The sequence below is a fragment of the Pyrgilauda ruficollis genome, unplaced genomic scaffold, assembly GCF_017590135.1.
Source record: "Pyrgilauda ruficollis isolate IOZ18807 unplaced genomic scaffold, ASM1759013v1 scaffold101, whole genome shotgun sequence".
NCBI classification, from domain to species: domain Eukaryota; kingdom Metazoa; phylum Chordata; class Aves; order Passeriformes; family Passeridae; genus Pyrgilauda; species Pyrgilauda ruficollis.
The window spans coordinates 2,133,974-2,157,067 of record NW_024508213.1 but is presented as its reverse complement, the minus strand read 5'-3'; the positions used below and the strand labels follow the sequence as shown (position 1 = coordinate 2,157,067).

General features: G+C 37.3%; 1 protein-coding gene across 5 annotated transcripts in view; it reads left to right on the top strand.

Annotated features, from left to right (window-relative positions):
• Positions 1 to 18,059, top strand: part of SMOC2 (SPARC related modular calcium binding 2) — a 141,430-nt gene extending 123,371 nt beyond the window's left edge. The window contains exons 10-13 of one of the 5 annotated variants that reach the window (XM_041469077.1): positions 10,304 to 10,406; positions 11,039 to 11,286; positions 13,732 to 13,778; positions 16,482 to 18,059. In XM_041469077.1, the coding sequence (XP_041325011.1) occupies positions 10,304 to 10,406; positions 11,039 to 11,286; positions 13,732 to 13,778; positions 16,482 to 16,505 (422 nt within the window). In that variant the 3' untranslated portion in view covers positions 16,506 to 18,059. Of the gene's footprint in view, positions 1 to 10,303; positions 10,407 to 11,038; positions 11,314 to 13,731; positions 13,779 to 15,346; positions 15,426 to 16,481 lie in introns of those variants that run through there. The other 4 variants (XM_041469061.1, XM_041469051.1, XM_041469069.1 and 1 more) reach the window with 4 other exon arrangements.
• Positions 18,060 to 23,094: the final 5,035 nt, after the last annotated feature.

The window sequence follows — 23,094 nt, the reverse complement described above, 5'->3', positions numbered from 1 at the left end:
TGTTGTTGTACACTGAGATTGAATTTTCCCCTATCCCCTTCAATACTCAGGGCACAAAGTTATAAAGCAATGTCTTGCTTCCATCTCTCTCCATTCACTCAGCAGCACAGAGTGAGACACCTGAGAACCTCGCTTGTGTGTTTCTATTGCTGTGTTATCAACAAATGAGATTCCATGGCCTGCTCCGGAAACTGTACACACACACTGCTGTAACTGTCTACACAGACTCAGTCTTGCAGCATGCCATGCCATGTCAGCCTGTGTATGAAATGGAGTCATGTTTGTTTGTAGACCATGCCTGATGTCTGGAGGGGATGATACGATATTTCTCCCCATCTTTTTGTTTCCTGTAGAGTCCCATAGTCATTAAGCCTGACCGGTTTTCACATTTCAATAACCTCTCTCCTCAGCCCTTTCACATATTACATGTTAGTACCAAGAATCAGTTGACTCTGCAGATCCTGGTTGGCATGACAGCTTCATGACACCTGCTGAAGCTGACAGGGCGGGCTTCTGCACAAACACAAGGAAATCCTGTCCTTGGCATGGCTGCAGGATATCCTTAGTTGAGTACCTGACTGAATGCTGTACATGCACAGGGGAAACAGGCCACACTGTACCCAATGAAACTCACTTACAGTGTAGTGGTTCAGTGAGGAAAGTGTCCTCATAATCCTTAATGGAATGTTACCATGGAATTGAATCTTCCTGCTGTAAAGCGACCCAAAGCACTTTGTAATCAAACTGCACACTGTAATCTGTTTTACATGAAGTCAGCTGCACTGCATCCTTCCTGGCAGACACTTTAGAACCATAATTACATTAATCTCCATCCTAAATTTGCTCCATTGTGCTTCTGTCATTGCAGGACTTCTAAGTAGAATGTGTTCATTTCCTCAGTGCTTACTGTAAATTGCAAATTAAGGGTGGCATCGTTAACTCTCAATTGCCTGCTTTTTGTGGGATTAAATCCAGGTCATAATTACTTGAGCATTTATTTTATTATTGTTTAATGACGTACACAACACTACATATACTTGGAAGATCTGTTTCAAACAGAGGTGTATTTGTAAAGAAAGTTGGTTTGAAAACCTGCTGTAGCTACAGAAACCTCTGTCAACCCTGAAGAAGTGAGCTGGGTAATGTTGAATTAGGAGTGGACCATCATCTTTAATTTAAATAAATAATGTCTAATTATTGAAGCCTGGACCTAGTCAGTCTGTCATAATATGCCCACCTCCTTCAGCAAGACCAAGGGGCATTTCATTCTTGTGTAATTTTATACTTTGTAAGAGTTCCATATTGAGCGTTTGCAAGTTGTATTTATATTTTTTGTATTAGTCATCTTACAGCTTTTTGTCTAGCAAAGGATGAGCCAGTGAGATTTGAAATGATGTCTGCAGAGGAAATCTATCATGTTTAATGGAAAGTGTCCAGAAATGCAACACGACTGTGGATGCCAAATTAAAAACTGCATAAAACGAAAAGGAAATTTTTGTGATGCCAGGTTTCCAAGGACTGTTTCATTCCATAGTGTTCAAGTAATGCTTTAGTGGTACTTGCTGACTCTTGTTTCACTTCAGTTACTTCCAGGATTTCCATTTTATAAACCTCTTTTAATCACTGCTGTAAGAATCCATTCTGATTCAGTATATAATTAACGTTCCAAAAAATAGCCATGCCTGCCTGCCATTAATTCTAGCTTCCCTCTGTACAGGATATCCAGTTTCTAAATCTGTCACTTGCCAGTTATGGAAAGGAGGGAGAAAAAAGTAATCAGGTAAAACTAGTGAAAATTTGTCTCTTAATGCAAGTTCAGTACTCACAGGTATAAGCAAAATAAAGCAAGGGTAAAGACCGGTATTTTACACGACTGCTTGCAGGATTGCTAGATCTTCTACCTCCTTTCTGCTCCTCCCTTCCCCATCTTTTTTTTCCATCTCATCCTCTACAATCCAACAATATGCTTTGCGCCCTGGTAATACTGACTTGGTTTTACTTTTGGCGGCTCTGCCACCGCTTTTATTTCCAGATTCAAGAGATGCCAAGCCACTGCTTCTGTGAAATACTCCATTTGTGTGCCACAGGTTGGCGTTGCTCTGTACCATCTCTATTTGCTCTTTTTTAAAAACAAAACAAAACAAAACAAAAAAAAAAACAACCCCCAAAACAAGGAATATACAGCGTTTCAAAGGTCTATTTGAAAAGATCCATAATTTACAAAAAGGTATCTTTACGGAGCGCTAATCTTCCATCTCCATCCATCGTGTGTTATGTACACATGAGAATCACACACTGGCATGAAGGTTCCGCTCTGTGCATGGGGACTCTTAAAAAATTTCTCTAATAGGAATGTGTGCTGCTGGACCCACAACTCTGAATTTCCTTCTTCCTATTTAATGACCTGCAGCATCGGCGGCGGCTGACCTTAAGGAATGTCCCAGCTAGCTACGGCCAGCACCGCCGGCAGCACGGGGACACTCTCCCAATCCGGGGCTCGGTCAGGGGAGCACCTAAGGCTTTCGGCGTAAGGAACAAGGATCCACAGTAAAGAGAGAGGGTTGCTATCCCACAGGAGGCAAAAAAGAGACGGACTCCAGCGGTAGTGCAATCTGGGTTTAATTTCCAGGGGAGCTACCAGCTGAAAACACCCAACTGGGCTACGACCTGGGTTTACAAGGAGGGGCGGATACAGAGAGTTGAGGTGGTCTCCAGCAAATAGGAATTAATGTGGGTGTGGTGGGAGGATAACAGACACTCAGGGAAAACCAATGGGGGAAGAGCAGGGGTGGAGTCCTGGCCCCTGATCCAATCACTCGATGCCCAGGATGGAAGATTCTAGACAGAAGGGCTGGGGCACCGAGTGACAGACAGGGAACCAGGGAGGGACTGAGGGAATGGATACATTGGTTACTAAGGGTAACAGGGAGGAGAGAGGTGACGGACAGGGCGATCAAGGAGAGAGAGAACCAGGGCAGAACCATTACAACAGAGAGGGGCATAAGGAACAAACCAGATCGGCATATAACATAACAAACACAATACAACAATGACCACTGGTTCTTAGAGTCTGAATAACGACCTTTTTTATGGCTTTGGATGATAGTGGGTGCTTTGAGGATTTTCAGCTTATGCTTCCACTGGTAAAAGTCTCAGTAAGAGACAGCCAGAAAAGTTAAAATCAACATCAGTTTGTAGAAAAGGCTGTTTTTCATGAAGGTTTCCAAGAAGTAGGCTGCTTTGATTAATTAAGTAATGTAAAAAACATCCCCACTAAGTCAAGTTCCCATAGTTCAATTTTTCCATCAAGAGACCAAAATTATGCACCTTATTTCTGAGGTCACTTCCATAATTACAACAACATACATTCTTTGTCATAGCTTTTCCTTTTTAATGGATATTTAAATGGAGGTAATTAAATATGTTTTGTTTCATACCCTTCTCCTGAAACGAAACATAACAACATGATAAAAATACAAGTAAATGGGAAGTAATAAATGTCTACTAAAAATAACTGCATTTTTACTCTCTAAGCAGTATTGATTGCTAATTGTTAAGACTCTCAGAATGATAATAGGGAGATTCAGATGCCTGTCATACTATATAAAACTGGATTCCAAAATATTTCAGTTTAATAAGCTATTCTTAAAAGTGTTACTGCAGTCAGAGGTACTGGCTGTTTATCTCAAGTCCAGGCAGTCATGAAATATGGTATATAAAGCAGAAGTATAACATTTTCAAAACCAGATCTAGTTGCTTTTCTCTTCTACACATTTTTGGATACCTTTCTAATTTTTAAACACTTCTCTCTGTGTCCTGATCAGTGGGATGATTGACTTCTGTCACTGCGCTAACACTTCAGTGAAATGCTTTGTATTTCTTCCACTGGAGCTTGACCCACATGGCTGCATTGCAGGCTGTGCTCAACCTGAGGGGATGAACCTCTAAAGGCTAGAAGTTGGCACTGGCACAGGGACTGTGAACCTAAATGCTCATAATGTCACATCCTTCTCAGCATACTGAGAGGTCTTTGGCCTCTAAAAGTGAAGTAGATATTGTAGGTGTTGACCGCCAAATAGAAGTATCAGTTTTCTTCTATCCAGTCAAGCAGCAAAGAGGCACAACTCCTTACAATCTGAATTTTTAGATGTTTTTCCTATTGCAGTCAAACCTAGAAAAGTAAAGGTCTACAAGAGAATGTTTAAGAATGACAAATAAGTTCCAAAGACTTTCTCAAGTTTAGCATTGATTTTTGGCTGGATGGCCTCTGAAAGGGTTACCGTGTTTCAACTGATTCATCGCTCCATGTTGTCACAGTGACATCTCAGAGCTGTTAGCAGCAAGAAATTCACTTCTCAAAAGCCTTTAATGAAGGGAAAACCAAACTAAAAAGTGGTAATCAGAAGTTAGCCATTTCACATTGCCTGTCTCATGCTTTGATGATATGATACAATTTTCTTTTTCTTGTTTAGTAATAATAGTACAGGAACTGAAATAAATGTAATGAACTGGTTTTCCTATCAACAAATGCCCCAGTCTTTGTCACTCAGTTGCCTGCAAAAGCTGCTTATAGGATCTTGTGTTTCTGCTATGAATATTATCCCTTCTTTCTGCCACATTTACCCAAAGAATAGGAGAATATTATCTATTTGTAAAACAGAAACATACAGAATTAATCACCACCTGTTTAACACCACTGGGTAATATAAGTTATCTCTCTGGGCTTCTTCAGTTAATAGGGAAGAAGTGAAATATTTCAAGGGAGATTCTCTTCTGTTCTAAGGAAAAAAACCTTCAGGTAGTTGGGATGAATGCCTTCTGAATGGGTTCCTTTATACTGAACTTAAATAACTATTGTGGGTGAGACATCTCATTTCAGCAGGCTCAAGTTCAACAAATCCTCCTCAGGCTTTGGTATGATATGAATGTCTAGGGTTGAAGGGTAGGGCTTTGGGAGAGCATCCTTTGTTAACTCTTTAGTGTGTGTGGGTGTCCCATGAAATTAGAACAGAAAGATAATTTTAAAATAGTAACAACAAATTAAATACATATTAAGAACTGAAATATGCTTCCTGCACTTGTCGAGAAATAATACTTCTTTCCTGTAAGACATGGAGATCTGGGGCTACAAAACAATGGATCAGTAGCCCCCTACAGCTAATATCCATTGTATTCTATTTACTTATTTTTGAAATTTGGGTATGGACATATGAAAGAAAATTTGTCTCTGAGCTTAACTTAATTCTTTTAAATTGTATGAATATTTAAGAGAAAAAAAATTATAAAAAATTGCAATGCCTGAGGGGTGTTAAAAAGGAGAGGTAATAATGTCCTCAAGCCTTCAAGGCTACAGAATAAGAAGTAGATAGTTTTTGTCTGTGAGAAGTTACCAGAAGCTGCAATGAGGGAAAAACTGAAATGAAATGAGGCATATAGTCACAGAATCAGAGAATTCTTAAGACTGGAAAAGACCTCTAAGGTCATTGTCGTAGGTTAAGAAGGAAGTGTTTTTTGGGAGGTTGTGGCCAAACCAATCAGTGCTTGGATTTGAGTATTGGCACCTGGTGTGGCCACTGAAGGTATGGGCCGCCTCTGAGAACACAGGGGGTTAAAATCAGAGAACTCCCAGGAGAACGCTCTCTTGGTTCCGGTCAGTGAAGGAGGTCAGACCTCCCTTGCCCAGCTAGAGCTGGGTGGAGAGCACTGGACATGGAAGGAAGAAGTCACGAGGGCAGATGTTCCCCAGGCGGTGCCACAAGTGACATGAAAACACAAGAGGTTTCAGTTGTGTTTCTGGGGGAAGCCTATGGTGCAAGGGGGGATTCCTCTCTCCCTGATGGACTTGAGAGTTGATTATTTGAGGGGTGGTGATAGACTGAAAGCTGATCATCTGAGAGATGGTGATGGAGTGGAAATCTATGGTGTTATTTCATGCTGTGGAAGAAATGGGGGGAGGAGGAGGAATGTATTTGGAGGGTTGGAGGGTTTTCATTCTTAGTGATGTGTCTGTTCCTTTTTAGATATTGTAATCAATAAAGTTTGTTTCCTTTACTCCTAAGTTGGAGCCTGCTTTGCTGTGTTCCTGATCACATCTCACAGAAGCCACTAGGGAAAGTATATTTTCATGGGGGCACTGGCATTGTGCCAGCCTCAAACCATGATAGTCATCAAGTCCATCTGTTAAATAAAATTATAAAAGCAGTGACTTTGTCAGTGAGACATTATTTGAGACCATGATTTTCAGTAATCAGTAGAGTAACAAATTTCACTTCCCAGGTTTTGTTTTTTTTTTTTTTTTTGGGGGGGGAAAAGGAGTCAGGAAGAGCTCAGGAAGTCCTCCAAAAATGAGGAGGCCCCTCAGCATGTCTAGACAAACAAAGAAATAAACTCATGACTGTACATATATGTGTGTATACAATAAATGTCTAAGAAAAAATGTTTTTGTTGTATTGTCTATTCTCCCAGGATAACCAATAGCACTGAAAGATTTTGTTAAATTCTTTTCTTCTGTATAACACTGTTTTTCAGTGAAATCAAAGGTACAAATGAAGCATAAATTGTTCTGGTCATTCTGCTTTTTGGCAGATCAAAAACTTATTTGAAATCTTTAGAGGTATTTCAGTGGTCATTGTGTCTGAGCGCACTACTAAGCTTTATATTCATATTAGCAAATAGGGAATAAAAAAGAAACTTTAGATTTGCTAATTGGAAGTTGTCATGCCTTTAATAACTTGAGTGACTGACTCAAGACAGTTGCCTCTGTTGCAGGAAGATTAATGTACAATCCCTTTTAAGGTGGTAAATCTTACCTGTTGGATTCCCATTTTTACAGAAATGAACAAAATTGTCTTCTAGCCATGACTTCAGATATGTTGTAAAAGATAATCTTCCGAGACTGACAGTAGTAGATTCTTATCAGCCAAGCAGGGAGCTTCAAGCCACTAGGGTGCATATTTTAGAAAGTTTATGGAAAACCTCCCCACAGATTTAACTTCAAAAATCCATTCTCGATGCTAAAAGTACTTATGTGTATAGAGAAATGTGTATATATGAAAGATATAATGCATAATGATGATTCTCTGATTTCCTTTATATTATAGCTGAAATTATGTGTTTGTGTATTCCTGTAATTTGTTGTATGTATTTGTTGGTCTAAGGTTTACTCTGGGTAACACTATCCTTAAAGCAAACACTTCAGTCTACATTCTGAACCTGTATGTTAACTCCATGTGGTTTCAGCTTCCACCCTTTAACAACAAATTACTATGTATGTAAGCTGTCAAATCCACATAGGACAGGCAGCTGCAGAAGAAGAAACTGAAGCCTATAAACCATAGCAAGAAGCATAAGGCTCCCATAGGAGACTAGTCTTTCCCTTTCTATATTTAGCCCAATAAGAGTGAATTATTCATTACAATCAAGCTAAAGCTCCTCCAGTCTTGCCATCCACAAATTTGTTGAAAATTAAAGCTCAGCATGAAGCCTCCAGAGAATTATCCCGAGGTAGTAACACCTGCAAGGAACAGAGATTTCACTGTGGGATAAATTGCTGTGTGATTGCCCACACATTAGCAAAACTTAAAATTGGGAGAACATGAATATTTTCTCTGTACTTGACTGATGAGGATTTTGTGGGGTGTCATTTTATGTTAAGTAGTAGAGTTGCGATTTAGAATGTTTCACAGCAACTGATTGTATTTGTTTTAACAGCTTTTTTTTTGTATTCTATGAGATTTCTGTCAGCTGTTATTGCAACTTTATGAAATACACATTTAGAAACCTTTCTTATTCTTAGCGAAAATTGCCAGAGACTGGCTTTAAACTGTGGAATTTTCTTGCTGTGATTTCTTGTGAATTTAGAAATTGATACTTTCCTCTGCTTAGCTATATCTCATAAATGGCAAGCTAGGTGAGGATTTTGATCTCTATATCTGTAGCATATGTACACTCAGCAGCTCCCTGGACAGCAGTGGAAACCACCTAAAGCAGATTTTTATTTCTTCCAGATGTTTCAGAAATACACTCATAAGTAATATGAAAAGTTGGTGGAGGTCCTAAATCAAATTGGATATTGACATTACTAACTATCCAAAAAAAAACGCCAGAGAAAGAAAAAAGTCAAATTGCCTTTGCTCCATGTTGCACTGCATTGTTACATGCTGAGGTCTTATTTTCTGCATTTTCTACATGTCCTATATCAATTTACAACTTAAGTTTGGAGCAGAATTTAGGCTTCTGGCTGATGTTGGTAATAACAGCTCCAACACAAAATGAATAAAGCTCACAACATTCAAGATAGGCCTACGTGGAGAGCCTCAGACAGACTTTTCACCTGTCCTTTGAAGGGAACTAGCTCTGGCCCACAGTGATGTCCTTGCTGCTGAGCTCAGTGGGTTGCTCAAGGACTTAGTTTCTTGGTTCATACAGGTTGGCATCCTGACACAACTGGATGTGCCTGCTGCACGGGGACTGCCTGCTCATCTCTGGACAGATGTTCTTTTGTGGCTTGCAAAGTTATGTGACCTCATTTAAATCACAATGCACAATTTCCTTTCATGGCTGCAATGTCTGAATCTAATTTGACAGTAAACTCTTTGCACTAGAGAATATGCACTGAATAGAACCTGTTGGTACAGTTCTCTGTCCTTCCCTTATTAATATCTTGCCACCCTTCTACCTTTCATTCCTTACAGGGAAAATTGAAGTGCTTGCCTCACTGAACTCATGCCTCACTGAACTCATGCCTCACTGAACTCAAACTTATCGGAGCTGGATTGTTTGGCTTTGGTTTTTGGAGAGTTTATTTTCATTTCTTTTTTCTCTTTTTTTCCAGTTGTGACAGGAAAAAACCCACAACTGATTAAATACTAATGAGAAAGGGACATATCTAACAGAGTGACAACTGCTTTCATATGTGTATTTTTAGTGCAGCAAAACTTGCCTCAGTGAATTCCTTTTATATACCTTTTACTGAAATAAAATATCCTTGGTGCCAAAGGCAAGGAACTCATAACTACATTAATGTGTTAGACAAAAATATCTAGTGGGTACTCCTGCTGTACATAATAGCTGAGGTATTCTGACTGCAACACAACTAAGGGCTAATATAACACAGGTTTATTTCCTTGGATCAACATGGGATGTATTAAAAAATCATTTGCTGGGCAAGATGAAGCTTTTCAGGCTCATGTAGTCCTACTGCCTGCTCCAGAGGTTGCTGAGAAATGTAATAAAATACCAAATCCCTACTGACTGACTAATCTTAGTTTTCCACTTCAAAGTATTTCCCTTTTTCACTTTAAAACAGAGCTACAGTAAGTGGCTTCCAGCACAGAATTGTCTGTGAAAGTCCTGCTGTGGGCTCTAACTTCAAGCTTGTAATCTCCATATCATTGACCATGGATCATCCTATACTTTAACTCAGCTGTTTGGAGGGTTAGAGGAGGAGCTGGTGTTTGGCTCTGGGCTCTAGGGAAGAGGAGAGGAAGCAGGTGTATTGTATAAGCAAACCTCCGTGTGTCAACATCCATGTGCTTGTCAGAGGAATTTATCTGCACCAGCTGTGCTGCTTGAAGAGGGGATCTTTCAGTATATATTTATCTGACATATTATGTGTCTGAAACATGCTGTCAGTTTCTTTCAGAGAAGAACGTCATAGCATGGGGAATGTGATCATGAGGATGATCTAGCGTAACCATAGGCTCTCACTGTATGAACCAAAGCACCAACTAACAGCAACTGATTGGGCTAGGTGCCATGTAGTGCTAGTTAACCCCTGTCCAAGAGGAAAGGGAAGGACACAAGGAATATGCTGTTGTTTTACAGAGAGGAAAACCAATGTACTGAAAATATGTGTGTTGAGAAAGCCAGTGGAAAACAAGAGAAGCAAAAGTGGAAATCTGAAATAGGTATTGTGTTGTCAACTTCTAGTCTGTGTTTCTGTCTTGTGTCATGTACAAACTTTTATGGCTTCAAAGCTGGTTTTTTTCAAAATGTGACACCCACGTTACAGACATCTGAAAGAAGGAAAACTAATGGCCAAAAATTAAATAAAGGACTCAAGGTATGCAAAACAAATTCACACTTGCTTCAGTTCAAAGGGCTGTTTTTTTATTCCTGCTCTGTTACAGATATGTACCTGAATTTAAATGCTTGTCTTTGAATTATGTTATAAACATGTCCACAATTTATGGAAATTTGTGTACAAGGAGTAATATCTATCTCAAAGTCTAAACTATTGTTGGAATCTAAGTGTTGTAAAAACAGGTAACAAGAAAAGAAAAAAAAAAATCTGATTTTCTAGGTTGTCCTGGGGCCAAGAAGAATGAGTTCCTAACGAGTGTTTTGGATGCATTGTCCACAGATATGGTGCATGCAGTCTCTGATCCATCATTGTCTTCCAGCCGGTGGGTTTCAGATTTTTTGTGTGTCTTTAAAAGGATTCCGACAGTGGCAAATGGATTGTTGAGGGTTTTAAGGAGCCCGCATAAAGGGTGAATTTCCAAGAACCTATCTAGGAGAGTTTACTTCAAAGTTACCACTGTGGACTATGTTCACTAAACAGAGATACACTTGACAGATGAATTCCCAGCAGCACAGCTCAGGGTTTATCTGTAGCTGCTGGTGCAACTGTATGTCAGTCTTTGTTCTCCTCTCAAGGCTTTATTTCTTGAATGTGTGCTACCCTTACACATTTAATGCATCTGCTGACTATGAAACAGTCTTTTTCTCTTTTATTTCTCTCTCCATTTTTCTCTGATTTAGGAAATTTAAGGAGAAAGCACTGTTTGCAGAATATGATGCTGAACTCAACAGGGTTTCAGAGAGTACACTAAAAGCAGATTCTAGCCCTTAATGTAAAATTTAGGATATTGTTGGTCAAATTGAAAAAAAAGAGAGATTCACTACAAGTTAGTGTCCAGTACCAGGGAGTTTTAGATAACAATGGTGATGGTCATCTGACAGTGATGTAAGTATTCTGAACTAAAGGTATTAAATATCAGAATTAAGACTAAATTATCTTTTTTTCTTGTTCCAGTGTTTCTGAGCCTGATCCGAATCATACTCTGGAAGAAAGAGTCGTCCATTGGTATTTCAAACAGCTAGATAAAAATTCCAGTGGTGATATCGGCAAGAAGGAAATCAAGCCATTTAAGAGATTCCTAAGAAAGAAATCAAAGCCCAAAAAATGTGTGAAGAAGTTTGTGGAATACTGTGATGTGAACAATGATAAGTCCTTGTCAGTTCAAGAATTAATGGGCTGCTTGGGAGTAACAAAAGAGGAAGGTAAAGCAGAAACAAAGAAACGCCATAGTAAGAACCTTTTCTCTCTGTCTTTTTCACTAAATTCTTCAAAGCTTATGAAGCCTGATATTTATATGTGCCAGAGTTATACAAAATAAAAGAATACACCTGTCTGCAGCAAATGCAGCTGTTGCGTAGGGCAGATGGCAAGAAAGTTGCTTCTGGATCACTTTGCTCCAACAGAATCAACAACTTCCCATTGATTCTAACCATTAAATATATTATGGTAGGAAACATAAGATATAATAAGAATCATAAAAAAGTCAGTTTAGTGTTATTATAGAACTGTGTTCTGAGTGAGTGGAAGTATCGCACCTGTGCTTTTTGGATTCCTGGAAGGAAGCACATAATTGAGTTTCTAATGAATTCTCATTTGACAAATGTGGTTTAGAGATGCAGAGAGGAATGTGGTCATCTGCCAAACAGGTGGAATAACAGCTAATACACAACCACCTTACCTTGCTGCCAAACTGGTAGGAAGGGGAACAACTAACTACAGAGTATAATAGTACCTGCAGAGTTCAATCACACAATTCCTGAAAATGGGAATTTTTTTTTAATAGTTCTAAACAGCAGCAGTAGATCCCCATACTTTAAGAAGTTGTGGAAGAATGAATATAGGAAAATTGTTTTGTCTGATACCTTAAAATGAAGCCAGGACAGTGGAACAAAGGTCTCATTGGTTGTGTTCAAGTTTAGAAAAGGAATACTGCAGAAAGACAGAAGAGGTCTACATTTTACTAATGAAGTAAATTGTCTATGGCTCACAGTAACAGAACTCTCAAAACAAATATTGATCAGATCCAGAGTTTTTTTCCTAGGGCTTTTTTTGTGGACCTCATAATGATACCTTCCAATTTTCATTTAGATGATGAAGGTTAAAAAAATGCATATGAAGGTAGATGACTTTTGGTATCTTTATGCTATGAATGAGGAAAGTGAAACAAAATTCTGTCTTCCTGCAGCAGGCATTCTTTCTTAGGACTTGTTGTGGATGAAATTTGGGTCAAACTCACTACACAGTCAGTAAATGAAAGCCATAGCAAGACTGAAAACAAACCCCAGTTTTTTTGTCCTCATATTCCAGTGGAAAAACCCCAAAATATTAGGATAAACTGTCTGTTTTAGAAATGAAAATTGTAAGAGGCATGAAGTCATGTGAAGATCACACACAGATTTGGCTGAAGTAAAAATTGTAACCATCATAACTGAAGTTCTGTAACAGATCTTCTGCAAAAAAATCTATTCAATAATGAGAACATTCAACTTTGGAAGGAAAAAAAAAATCTGAACAGTTTGGCATTGAAAAACTAATGTTATCCAGTTGGAAAAAAGTTCTTAACCAAATCATTGGGTTGCTTTACTAGAAGTACACAGTTTTAAGGACAAGAAAATAAAAATTACTTTTGTTGGAATACCATTATTCTATTTTGTTTCTCTTACTTGATAATTAAAATTTCCTTTCTGATACTTCTTTCACTTGCACAAATGAAAGCAATTACCACTTCACTGCAGTTAGAGTTACATCTCTAGGAAAATATGAGACTTTTGTCACCTGAGGTGTCAGAGATGAGCTAAGGAAATGGCTCTGTATCATTTTGTGTGAGTCCCAAGTTTCTTGTGTGAGAATAATTTGAAGCATTATAAAAAACAGATAGTTGTAAAGCATGTTTTCTGAAGGGGGTACTAGCTGCTGTAGCATTTTTCAAGGTCCAGTTTTGTTTCCCTAAGTTCCAGTGAAGCTTGTCTGATTCATAGACTGACATGGAAAACCAAGAGAGCAAGTTCCTCCCTAGTGTCACAAGTTAGCTTGGGAAGATTAATCAGCTAGCAAATTCATTTAGCTTTTTGAGGGTTTATTTTTACCTATTTTGTGTACTGTCTTTGAGACTAAGAAATTTTAAAAAGCTGTGATAATCCTGTCATTTTACAGATTAAATGTGAACAATGTTTTTGGTTTGTAGAACCATTTCTGTGATATCTTTATCTTTTATCTAATTTTTATCTTTTAACTTTTGGTTTGTAAAACTGTTTCTGATATCTTTAATCAAAGTGAATGCTTTCCATACAGTCTGCTTGTCCATGCTTCTTTACTTGCTAGGGATAATAGACTACATTTACTACTAAATATTTAGTAAGTTTGAAATGCTCAACCTTGACTATATACAATCTCCTAAGCAAATTTGACATGTTAACTGGAAAGAGATGTTGTTGTTCAATTTTCATATAACTCCTTGACATAAGCAATACCTGTATTGAGGAAAGAAAAAAGTAGCTGCATCAATGAAAGATCTGAAATATTTTATCTCATTTATTGAAAGCTGTGTACTTACCCTGCTCTAAAAAATAGCTTTTCAGAATGAGGGCTTCAGTTCTTGAGGATAACTTGCAAACCATATTTATAATGCTTTCTTTTCCTTCCTTTAGTGGTCCCTAGAACCAACAACATGGAGAGCACTTCATCCAGTAGGCAGGTGAGTACTGAGGAGGGCAAGATCTCCATTTCTGCCTATCCTGACTGAATTTCTTGGGGTTTTAGCAGTTCATTGCAGCTTCAAACTGCTTTAATCTGCTATTCTGCAGAGTTGCCAGAAAAATGTAGAGCAACATCTCAATTAATGAATTTTAACTTAGGTTCTATATATGGAAAGCTAAATCAGTCAATTACAGGTGCAGAGTAAATGTGCATAATTTGCAAAGTGGATTAGGCTAGCATGTGGAAGCTCCTAGGAAAGTGTAAGTTGACATATAGGACATATATGATAATTTGATAAGTGTAATTGAACCCTCTTGAGTCTTCTGCATTCCTGAATGACAGCATTCCCATGCACTTTTAAATGTGCACTGCTTTATCTTAATTTAACTTTTACTTTAGCTGAATTCTGTCAATTTTCGTTTGTGTTGCATTATAAACACAAACTAACATTTATTGAAATGAACAAATTTCCCATGCCCTGTGAAAATCTATGCATTTCAGAAACCCCACTGCATTATTATATGGTGGCTTAAAACAGCTTTTAAAATCTTAGTGCAATGAAAAGGGCTGTCACTTTCAAATGCCTTTGCTGGCTGAGCAAAATATGCTGAAGAACTAGGATTTGCATCAGTCTGCTAATCTGCATTTAAACTAAAATTGCAGAATGATTGGAGAAAATAAAATGTCAAGTGCCCTGACAGCATAATCCTTTTTTTTTTTTTTTTTTTTTTGGATCAGTTTTCTGCAAAGACTTGATCTTGTTTTTCAAAATAGCACCAGTGTATGTCATCCATGGAAGTTTGGCTACTCAAGCTGTTCAGAGCTGCAAAAGGCACAAAAGCAGAGTTTTTTAAATGAAGGAAAGGTGCACTTTGAGAAGGAGGGACTCCAGTGAAATGCCAAGAAAATAGGTTAAAAAAAAGTGGGGTTTAATTTGTATGTGTCTATTTTTATAACCATTTATCCTAAAGAAATTTTTTCTGGCCAACATCGTTATACCTTCCTAGTACTTTTGCATGGTCTTGAGGGAGGACTGGTGAGTCTAGTGGTTTGAATGGTCTAGCAAAATAGTCATCTTCACACTATTCTTTTACCTCACTATTGTATTAGTTAGAGGGATTAAATTATTAATACCTACAAAAGCATCAGTAAATGATGAAATGGTTTAAAAATTATTCATGTAACTCTATTATAAGAGCAGCTCAGGTAATGCTGCACCTATGAAAATGGGAATTTGGCTAAAAATACCCCAAAACCCTAGTTGTGGTAAATGTCTTCCCATCTATCATAAAGCTAGATTAATTTGCTGGAAACTGAACCCCAGGTGAACCTACTCATAAGCCAAGAGAAATCTTCTTCTAAAAATTGCTTGTTGATTTGTTCCCTTTTTTCATCTCTGCTTTGTTTGATGTTAGGTTTGAACTTCCTAAGGCAAGCTCAACATTGGCTGTGGTTTTTACCAGAGATCTCCTACATACATTTGATGGAATATAAAATATTCTCACAGCTACAATCATGTGATAAGTTTGTTTGTTTAAGCAGGTGTTTGTGGTCTTAATTTTTCAGGTTTTCCCCACAAATTACTTACACTTAAACAAGACAGCCTGAAAACAATCATCCTTTCAGAAGTCCAGAGCATTCAGAGGGGTTATTTTAATTATATAATGGCAATTACTGGCACACATGCATTGCACTTGAAGCATGACAAGCCCTCTCCCCTTTCTTGTAATCTGATACTGACTTGTGGAATTGGAAATAAAAGTATCCTTAGAACATCAATGTTTTTCAATTTTGTCCAATAATTTTGCTGACTCAGCATCAATTATTTTAAGAGCTGTTGCTGACAAATGATAGCCTTACATTAAGGCTGGCTAAGAAAACCATCTGTTGGCAGTTTCATACTTGAACAATACATGGCTTCAAATGCACAAGGTGGTTTTCATCACAGAAGTTCTCACTTGAAAGGAAGCTACTGAAAAGTATAGAAGCTGCTCAAAGGAAACCACCCATCTCAGAAGGCCTGATCAGATTTGCACAACTCAGGTGGGGTTTGCATACACTCAAAAGCTTACTCTCTACTAATTTATTACTTAGCAGAGGTTTAGTTAAATATATGCTTATGTGTGCTTCAGCACATGTTTTTTTCACATTTGTTGAGAAAACAGCTTAATGAAAGAAAGCAGAGAAGGTGAGGCACAGCTGTAGTTGCTCTAAAAGAGGTCAAATAGGGGATGGGTCTGACAGGCCTCAGGTAGTGGCCAGGTACATTTCCCTTGCTCAGCTCCACCTTGTCCAACAAACACGCACATACATGCCCACACACTTTCAGTGCTGCTTTTTGCAGCCTAGCAAAAAATTGTAAGGAAGCCACAGATTGTTTGTGAGACTTCAGCCAGCAGCCAGCTCCTTATACATCACATGCCATAGGAGGTGTATTGAACCAGGGGTAGTTGCTAAAACTGTGTTTGACAGATATGGATTTAAAGAGCCATAGGTAAGTAGTCAAGATATTGCTCATACCCGTGCTCATAGATCCCATGAAGCACTACAGGGCAGGAATATTTTTATTCCCTGTATATATTTATGCAGAACTCTCTTCTGATAGTGGCATATGGGTACTGCTGAAAACTAGAGATAGTATTTTATGCTGGACTAATTGAAACCATCATTAATAATGCAAATTTTCCCAACTTCCTTTCAGCAAGTTTCGAAGAAGCAAGGGTGAACACCTTACTAATCCAAGGCAGATCTCTTTGACATGTGGGAGATTTCCTCACCAAAAGGCAATAAAAACAACTGTAGTATTTGCACTTTGTACTTACAAATGTAAATTCACTTTGTAGAAATGAAATATTTAAACAGACTTTTTTTTTTTAATCTGTGAAAAAGTAATGGCTAGTTTTGAAAAATTATCACATACAATGTATGTGTATTCTTTTGTTGTCTGAAATATGTAAAACATGTTGGAGATGTAAAAGTTTGCATTTAAACCATTTTAAAAAGACCCAACTTTTTGGCAAACAGTAGCACAGAAACCTGATTCTATGTATTCTTGGTTTCAATAGTATGCCTTATTTTTCTTAATGCTGTCATTTAAGTAGAGTTATGCTTAAAAATCTACTGTATTCTCAATTTTGTCCAAGAAGTGTTGAATGTTTCAGGTTTGCAGGACTGAGAGAATTGTGTAAATTACAGTTTACTTGGTTTTGCAGTTTTTTACTGAACAGATATTTCATTGGTGGAAATATTTTATTTCATTTTGTTTTTATTGTAATTATTAGGCTTTACAAAGATCATACAATGAGAATACAACCACTAATGGATTCAAAAACAGTTATTCTACTTGGGATGCTTATAGAACAATATATACTTTTATCAATTTTTGAAGTGCCTTTATTAATAAGTTTTGGTAGAATTTTTCTCCTGTTTGCTTTCACTTGGGTTAACACAAACCAGAAAGGAGTAAGGCAGATTGTAGTGTCACTCCAATCCGGTTCAGCCTGGGCCTTAAAAGCATGTTTCCATGGTCAGTGCAAAGCAGGAGTAGAGTTTGTATGCATCAGATTTGTAAACCTTTCTATTGTGACAGGGAAGGATAAGTCTTTTTCCTCTACACCTGGTTACCCTTATCAACCGTTTGGCTTGCCTGGGGGCCCACTAGAGGAGGGGCTATTCACATTACCTCTGCCTGAAGCTTTTGTTTTGCTGACTATAGAAACTTCTCAAAAGTTTTCATACTTTCTCCATCATTTTTTCCCCCAGTGTTTTTTTCATATGTGTGTCTGAGGGAAATAAGAACTTCCGGATGTGACTCTTATTTTGCAAATGAAAAAAAGTTCTGCTCTTGAACAACTGTGACTTAGAAGCAGCTGGATTGATTGATGCAGTGGTAGAAAGACTTCTGGCATCTAGGGACTGACATGAGAAGGCAGGAATGTAGCAGCAAGCAGTGATTGATTTCATTACGGTTTGTTTGAATAATGTGTAGGATCTGACATGTGACCAGCTATTCTTAATAGGACCCTGCCTGAGTTTGTACCTGGAAAAGCTTTTTGTGAATCAAAAGGTGTCGTTTCAATTCCAGCATATTCTGAAGTAATAGGAAACACTGCATGCAATGGAATTGTATTCCAGAAATTGTGTACTCTAAGCTCTGGCAACGGGAGAAACCAAGGCAACTGTGTGTTATCTTGTATTTTTGTTTTAAAAAGTATTTGTTATCCTTTTATAATGTTAAACTTTGAAATTAATCTTCTTTATAGATTAAAGATTAGTATGTTATCAAATTATGCTGGTGACTTTTCTTTTGCAACACAGAGAGACTTGTTTGTCACATCTCACAGTAACCATTTTGGGGAATACACCTCTCATGGGGGCACTGGCACTGTGCCAGTGTCAATCCATGACAGAAGTAGATACACACAGTGATGATTTCACCACTGTTTTGAGTTTACAAGAAACCTCATGACCTTGCATTGTGTCTGTCTACTTGCCTTTATTGAATTCTCTTTTAAGATCATTCATGTCTTAGTCATACCATTGCTTCCTTGAATTCTCCATATAACTTCAACCTGGTCTCTTGCTTCTCAGCAAAGTGGAATGGGGCATAGATAGAGATGAGACCTTTTCCTCTCCATGTGAGTGTGAGCTGCAGGGCAGCTTTCAGGCTCACTGGAAACAATGAGGAGAGAGACATAATCCCTCAGAATTCACAATGCCTGGTTAGGTCGTCACAGTATGGTTAATAGCAGCATTTTGTAAGAAGCATTTAATTCCATCACTTTGGCCTTTGGAGACAATATAAATGTAGGCTGCCAAATATTTTGCCATGTCCATGGTTTGAAAATGCACCCCATTTAAACTGAGAGGTTGTGTAGAGAGGCAGATTTGGACTAGCAATGTGATTATATAATGAGTAGCCTTAAACAGTGGTGGAAGTGCAGGTAAATGCTAAAGGTGTTTTTAGGTAGCCAAAGACTTCTACAACAGAGAGTCATTTAATAACTCTACAACGACTGAAACATGAGGTGTTTCTCTTTGTATACATTTCTGTGTCATCACTTTAATGATTTATGTCAATTAACGGCAATTACACCACTTGAATATAAGTAGTACTGACTTCTTATACTGCCAGGTAGAGTCCAGATCCCTAAAGGAATCATACTTGCAAACTTGCTAAATTCATCTTGGCTGCCTGTATCTCCCATATGTCCACAGGAATATCTAAACTGAGATAAATGTTCCATTTGTAATTAGAAACAGCCTTGATGACAAAAAGGATTTCATGTGGATAGGCCCTTAGGCTCACAGTACAGTGTTTATTATTTACACAGTAATTAATTAGTTCTAGTTTTTATCCTACTCCTTGTGCAACAATTTAATTTCAAATTTAATCCTGTTACTGAAAACAAAACTTATATTCAGCTTCTTATTGACCAATATTTGTTATAGTTCCAGCCATTGCTGAACATATTTGTTTAGAACTTTTATAAGGTTGTAAATAGAAGACTAAAAAGTTTGAAAAATGTGTATGTATTCAGTGACTTGTCCAGCCTGTTGCAATGTCCATTAGTCAACAGGCCACACGGTGAGAAATGCTCAATATTTTGTCAACACTTTGGAAAACTTACTAATTTTCTTCCTATCCCTACATTTAGGCCAATTTCATAGTTTAATTTTTACCAAAACCACTTAATTGTCAGTCTTCTCCCAGTCTAACAAAATAGCTGTCTTTCAGGTGCTCATTTTGTAGAATTGGGACCTTGATGAGTGCTCCAAATGACAATTTTTTCTTGATAATGTAATTTCAGATATTGAAAGACTGAAATAGAAACTTTAACAATAATCACTGCATATAAATAAAGGAATACACTGTAATTTTTATTTAGACCATGCTTTTGCCCTTCATAAGTACCGTAAGCCAATGGAGAAAGTAGTCATTCCTAGAAAGCTGGAAGGAAAATAAAAAAACCCAGATTGATTCATTAAAGATATTTTTTTCCAAGATTTGATATATGTAATTAATATTTTCTTTTATAGTAGTAATAAAAGATGGATTAATGGAGGTTAAGAAATCTTTGCTGTCAAAGATAATATAGTTGTCCCTTTTAAATATTTACACTGGTGTACTATATAGCTAAGTTATAGAAACTAATGTTTCTAAGTAAGAGTCTTTAGTGCTGAAAGTGAGAGGTTTATTGCTTTTATTTCCTTTAGGATGGCAAATTGATGTAATTTTGGGGTAATTACTTTGACATTAAATAGGAACCAACTGAGTTTATTGATGTCTGGAACATTAGAATGATTGATACAAACGGTACTCTTTTGTCCAATTTAATTGTTTCAGTTCAAGTTTTATAAATGAAAACATGTCCTTTGTTTAAAAAGCATCAATAATACATGTTATTTTTTCTTTAAACAAAAGCTCATGTGGAAAGCATTGAGAATAACACATTTCCTGAGAACATCCAGTGAGGGGGATAACAGGGAGAGAGGTCTATTTTTATTTAAGTTAATGGTAGAAATATATGCAGTATTTTGCCTCTACTACATCTACCTTCCCTTTTTCGTCCTACACTTTGCCCTCTGACTTATGTCACTAGTGGTACACAAAGCTTTTTTGGAAGGTAAGATAATGAATTGAGAGTCCATTCTGTCTGTATGAACAATCTTTTACATAAAATAGAGTCATCTGAGTCATCCTTTCCCTAGATACTCTCTTTACTTAACATCAATTCAATGCATGGGATTTCTTGCTTCATATCAAACACAGAATCCTTCTTTGCACAGTCATGGGATCCATTCTTGGCTGAATGGGTACTCTATGAAGAAAACCACTCATAAAAGATCAGAACAGTCTGTGGGATTCTAGGTGGACAGCTGCATTTTTTATTAAGCTACTAATAACAGCTAGTAAAGATTTATAAATCCCACTCAGTATGTGAAGTGAATCCATGAAGTTGCCTCTATTTGTTGTAAGAAGTCAGTCAGAAAAAAAAAAAAAAAGAAAAAAGTGATAAATTAAGCTTCCAGTGAGAAATATTATTTTACTAGGCCATGATTGACTGATTTAATGTGATTGAGGTTTACTATGAAATGTCACTTTTAAAAGTTTTTTTTTTTTTTTTTTTTTTTTTTTTTTTTTTTTTTTTTTTTTTTTTTTTTTTTTTTTTTTTTTTTTTTTTTGGTTTTTTTTTTNTTTTAAAATTTTTTTTTTTTTTTTTTTTTTTTTTTTTTTTTTTTTTTTTTTTTTTTTTTTTTTTTTTTGTTTAGTGGTTATTTTTATCTTGGAACTTAACTTCCTTTAACTAACAAGCATGAAATATCAACATGGAAAAGTTACATTTGGACACCTGTTTTGTCACAAAATTGGATATTGCGAAAGGTAGCAGCATTCTTGCTCTTCCACCAACTTAAAAAAAAAAATCAAATTTGGAAGAAGTCAGGTTTCCAAACAGTTTTTCATGCTTCATCTGAGTTTTTGAGTGCCTTGCTATCCCTCTGTGAAGCAAAGAAGAACGAGATTGGGGCTTGATGAATGGCTGGGTTTAGCACTGAATGCATATGAAATGTGAAGAAAACTGCAATATGGGTAAGGGTATCTATATAGTTTATATCTATGCAAAATAGTTGAAGCAGTGTGAAATATAGACAGAAATATAAGGGGCACTATTCCAGCTTGCAAAACAAGCCTGGCATGAGACTGAGCCATTGCAAACATACTCAAAACCTAAAATATTCTAGCATATATCTACTTTTAGCAGTCATTTCACTCAAAGGCTGATGTGAACCAAAATCCACTTTGACCACTACCCAGGGATTACCTCTAGCTCGCTTGGTTTTTAGCTTCCCAGTTAGTCTTCCTGAATCCACAGCTTGGGTACATTCTTCTAAGACGTCCCAGGCTGCGATACCAGAGGGGCAAATACCCAGAACAAAGAACACAAGATTAATCATGGTGACAGATATTGCAAAGTACAGGATATTACTCCACAGCTCAGATTTTTTTACCCTGGTGGGCTGTGATTAACTGAAAACTCCTGTCCTGTATCATCAATGACAAACCCTAACTTCCTGCTTAATGCATCAAATCTGTGCTCAGAGTGAGAGAGCATCATGCTTCACCTGAGTGGGAGGCAGTGTGAGTCACAGCTACAGGGCATTTGAGAAATACTATGACTCCTCAATAGATGCATGTGCTCAGTTAACTCTTACCAGTTAATTCCTCTTTCTGCTCAGCACCATATGATGAAGCAGTGTCTGCACACATCAGATCTTTAGTGCTCTGCAGAAAGGAACTGTGCTTCTCAGCCTGGAACATAGTCCTTTGTATTGAACGCTCAGCGTCGAGGAAGGAAGGTTTTTTTCTGTTGCTCTTGCTGTTAACCTGAATTGTATCACTGCTGCCTTACAGAAGTTTCAAAAAATATTTTGCAACACAGAATATACAAAGGAAGAGGTGCAGGCTGAAGTGGTAGGAAAAAAAAAAAACCAAACCAAACATGTAATTTAAAAAAGACTAATAAAAAAAAAAAAAAAAAGAAAAAAGGAGAGAGAGAAGAGAAAAATCAAAATAGGTTCATGGAGACACCCTGAGGCACTAAGGAATGTGGCCAGAATTGTGCTAAAGCCACATGTGGAAATGGAAGAAGAGCAGACAAAAAGAACACATAATGAAGGAGAGAGTAAGTAGAAATGGGAGGAGAGCTTAAAAGGGTATGAATGGAAACAAAGCAAGGATAGAAATGCTAAAGATAGAAAGAAATAGAACAGGTAATTAGGCTCCCATGAGGAGGAAAAGTCTGAGAGACTGAAGGGAGAATAAGAAGAGAAGGGACACAGGTGAAAAGGAGACTGAAAATTCCATTTTCCTGGGCACAGCATCTCTCTCATACAGCATCACTTTCTGAGTGGTACAAGAGGTTTATCCTGCCTTTGGATGTTTCCTTATCCATATATAAGGTCTGAATTTGGTACTTGGTATCCCAGTCACTCCAGTGCTTTGTTCCAAAAGACATTGTTTTCATGGCCAATCCAAAGGCTTCCTTTAGATCCCGGAAGTCTGAGCAACATTTAATGAAAATGTGAAAGAAGAAACCACCATATTTCTAAACTAAGAGCATACTTGAGCAGGATGAGGAAATCGGAACCACAACAAAGATAAATTTCCTTTTGTATTTCTTATTCAGTAAAGATGCAAGCAAAATTTAATTAGCTTTGTTTTTTTAGTTTTTTCTTTCATTCATTTCACCAACAAATCCTCTGCAGGCTTTGGTGATACCCTACAGTTTAACATTTTCTTTAATCAACACATG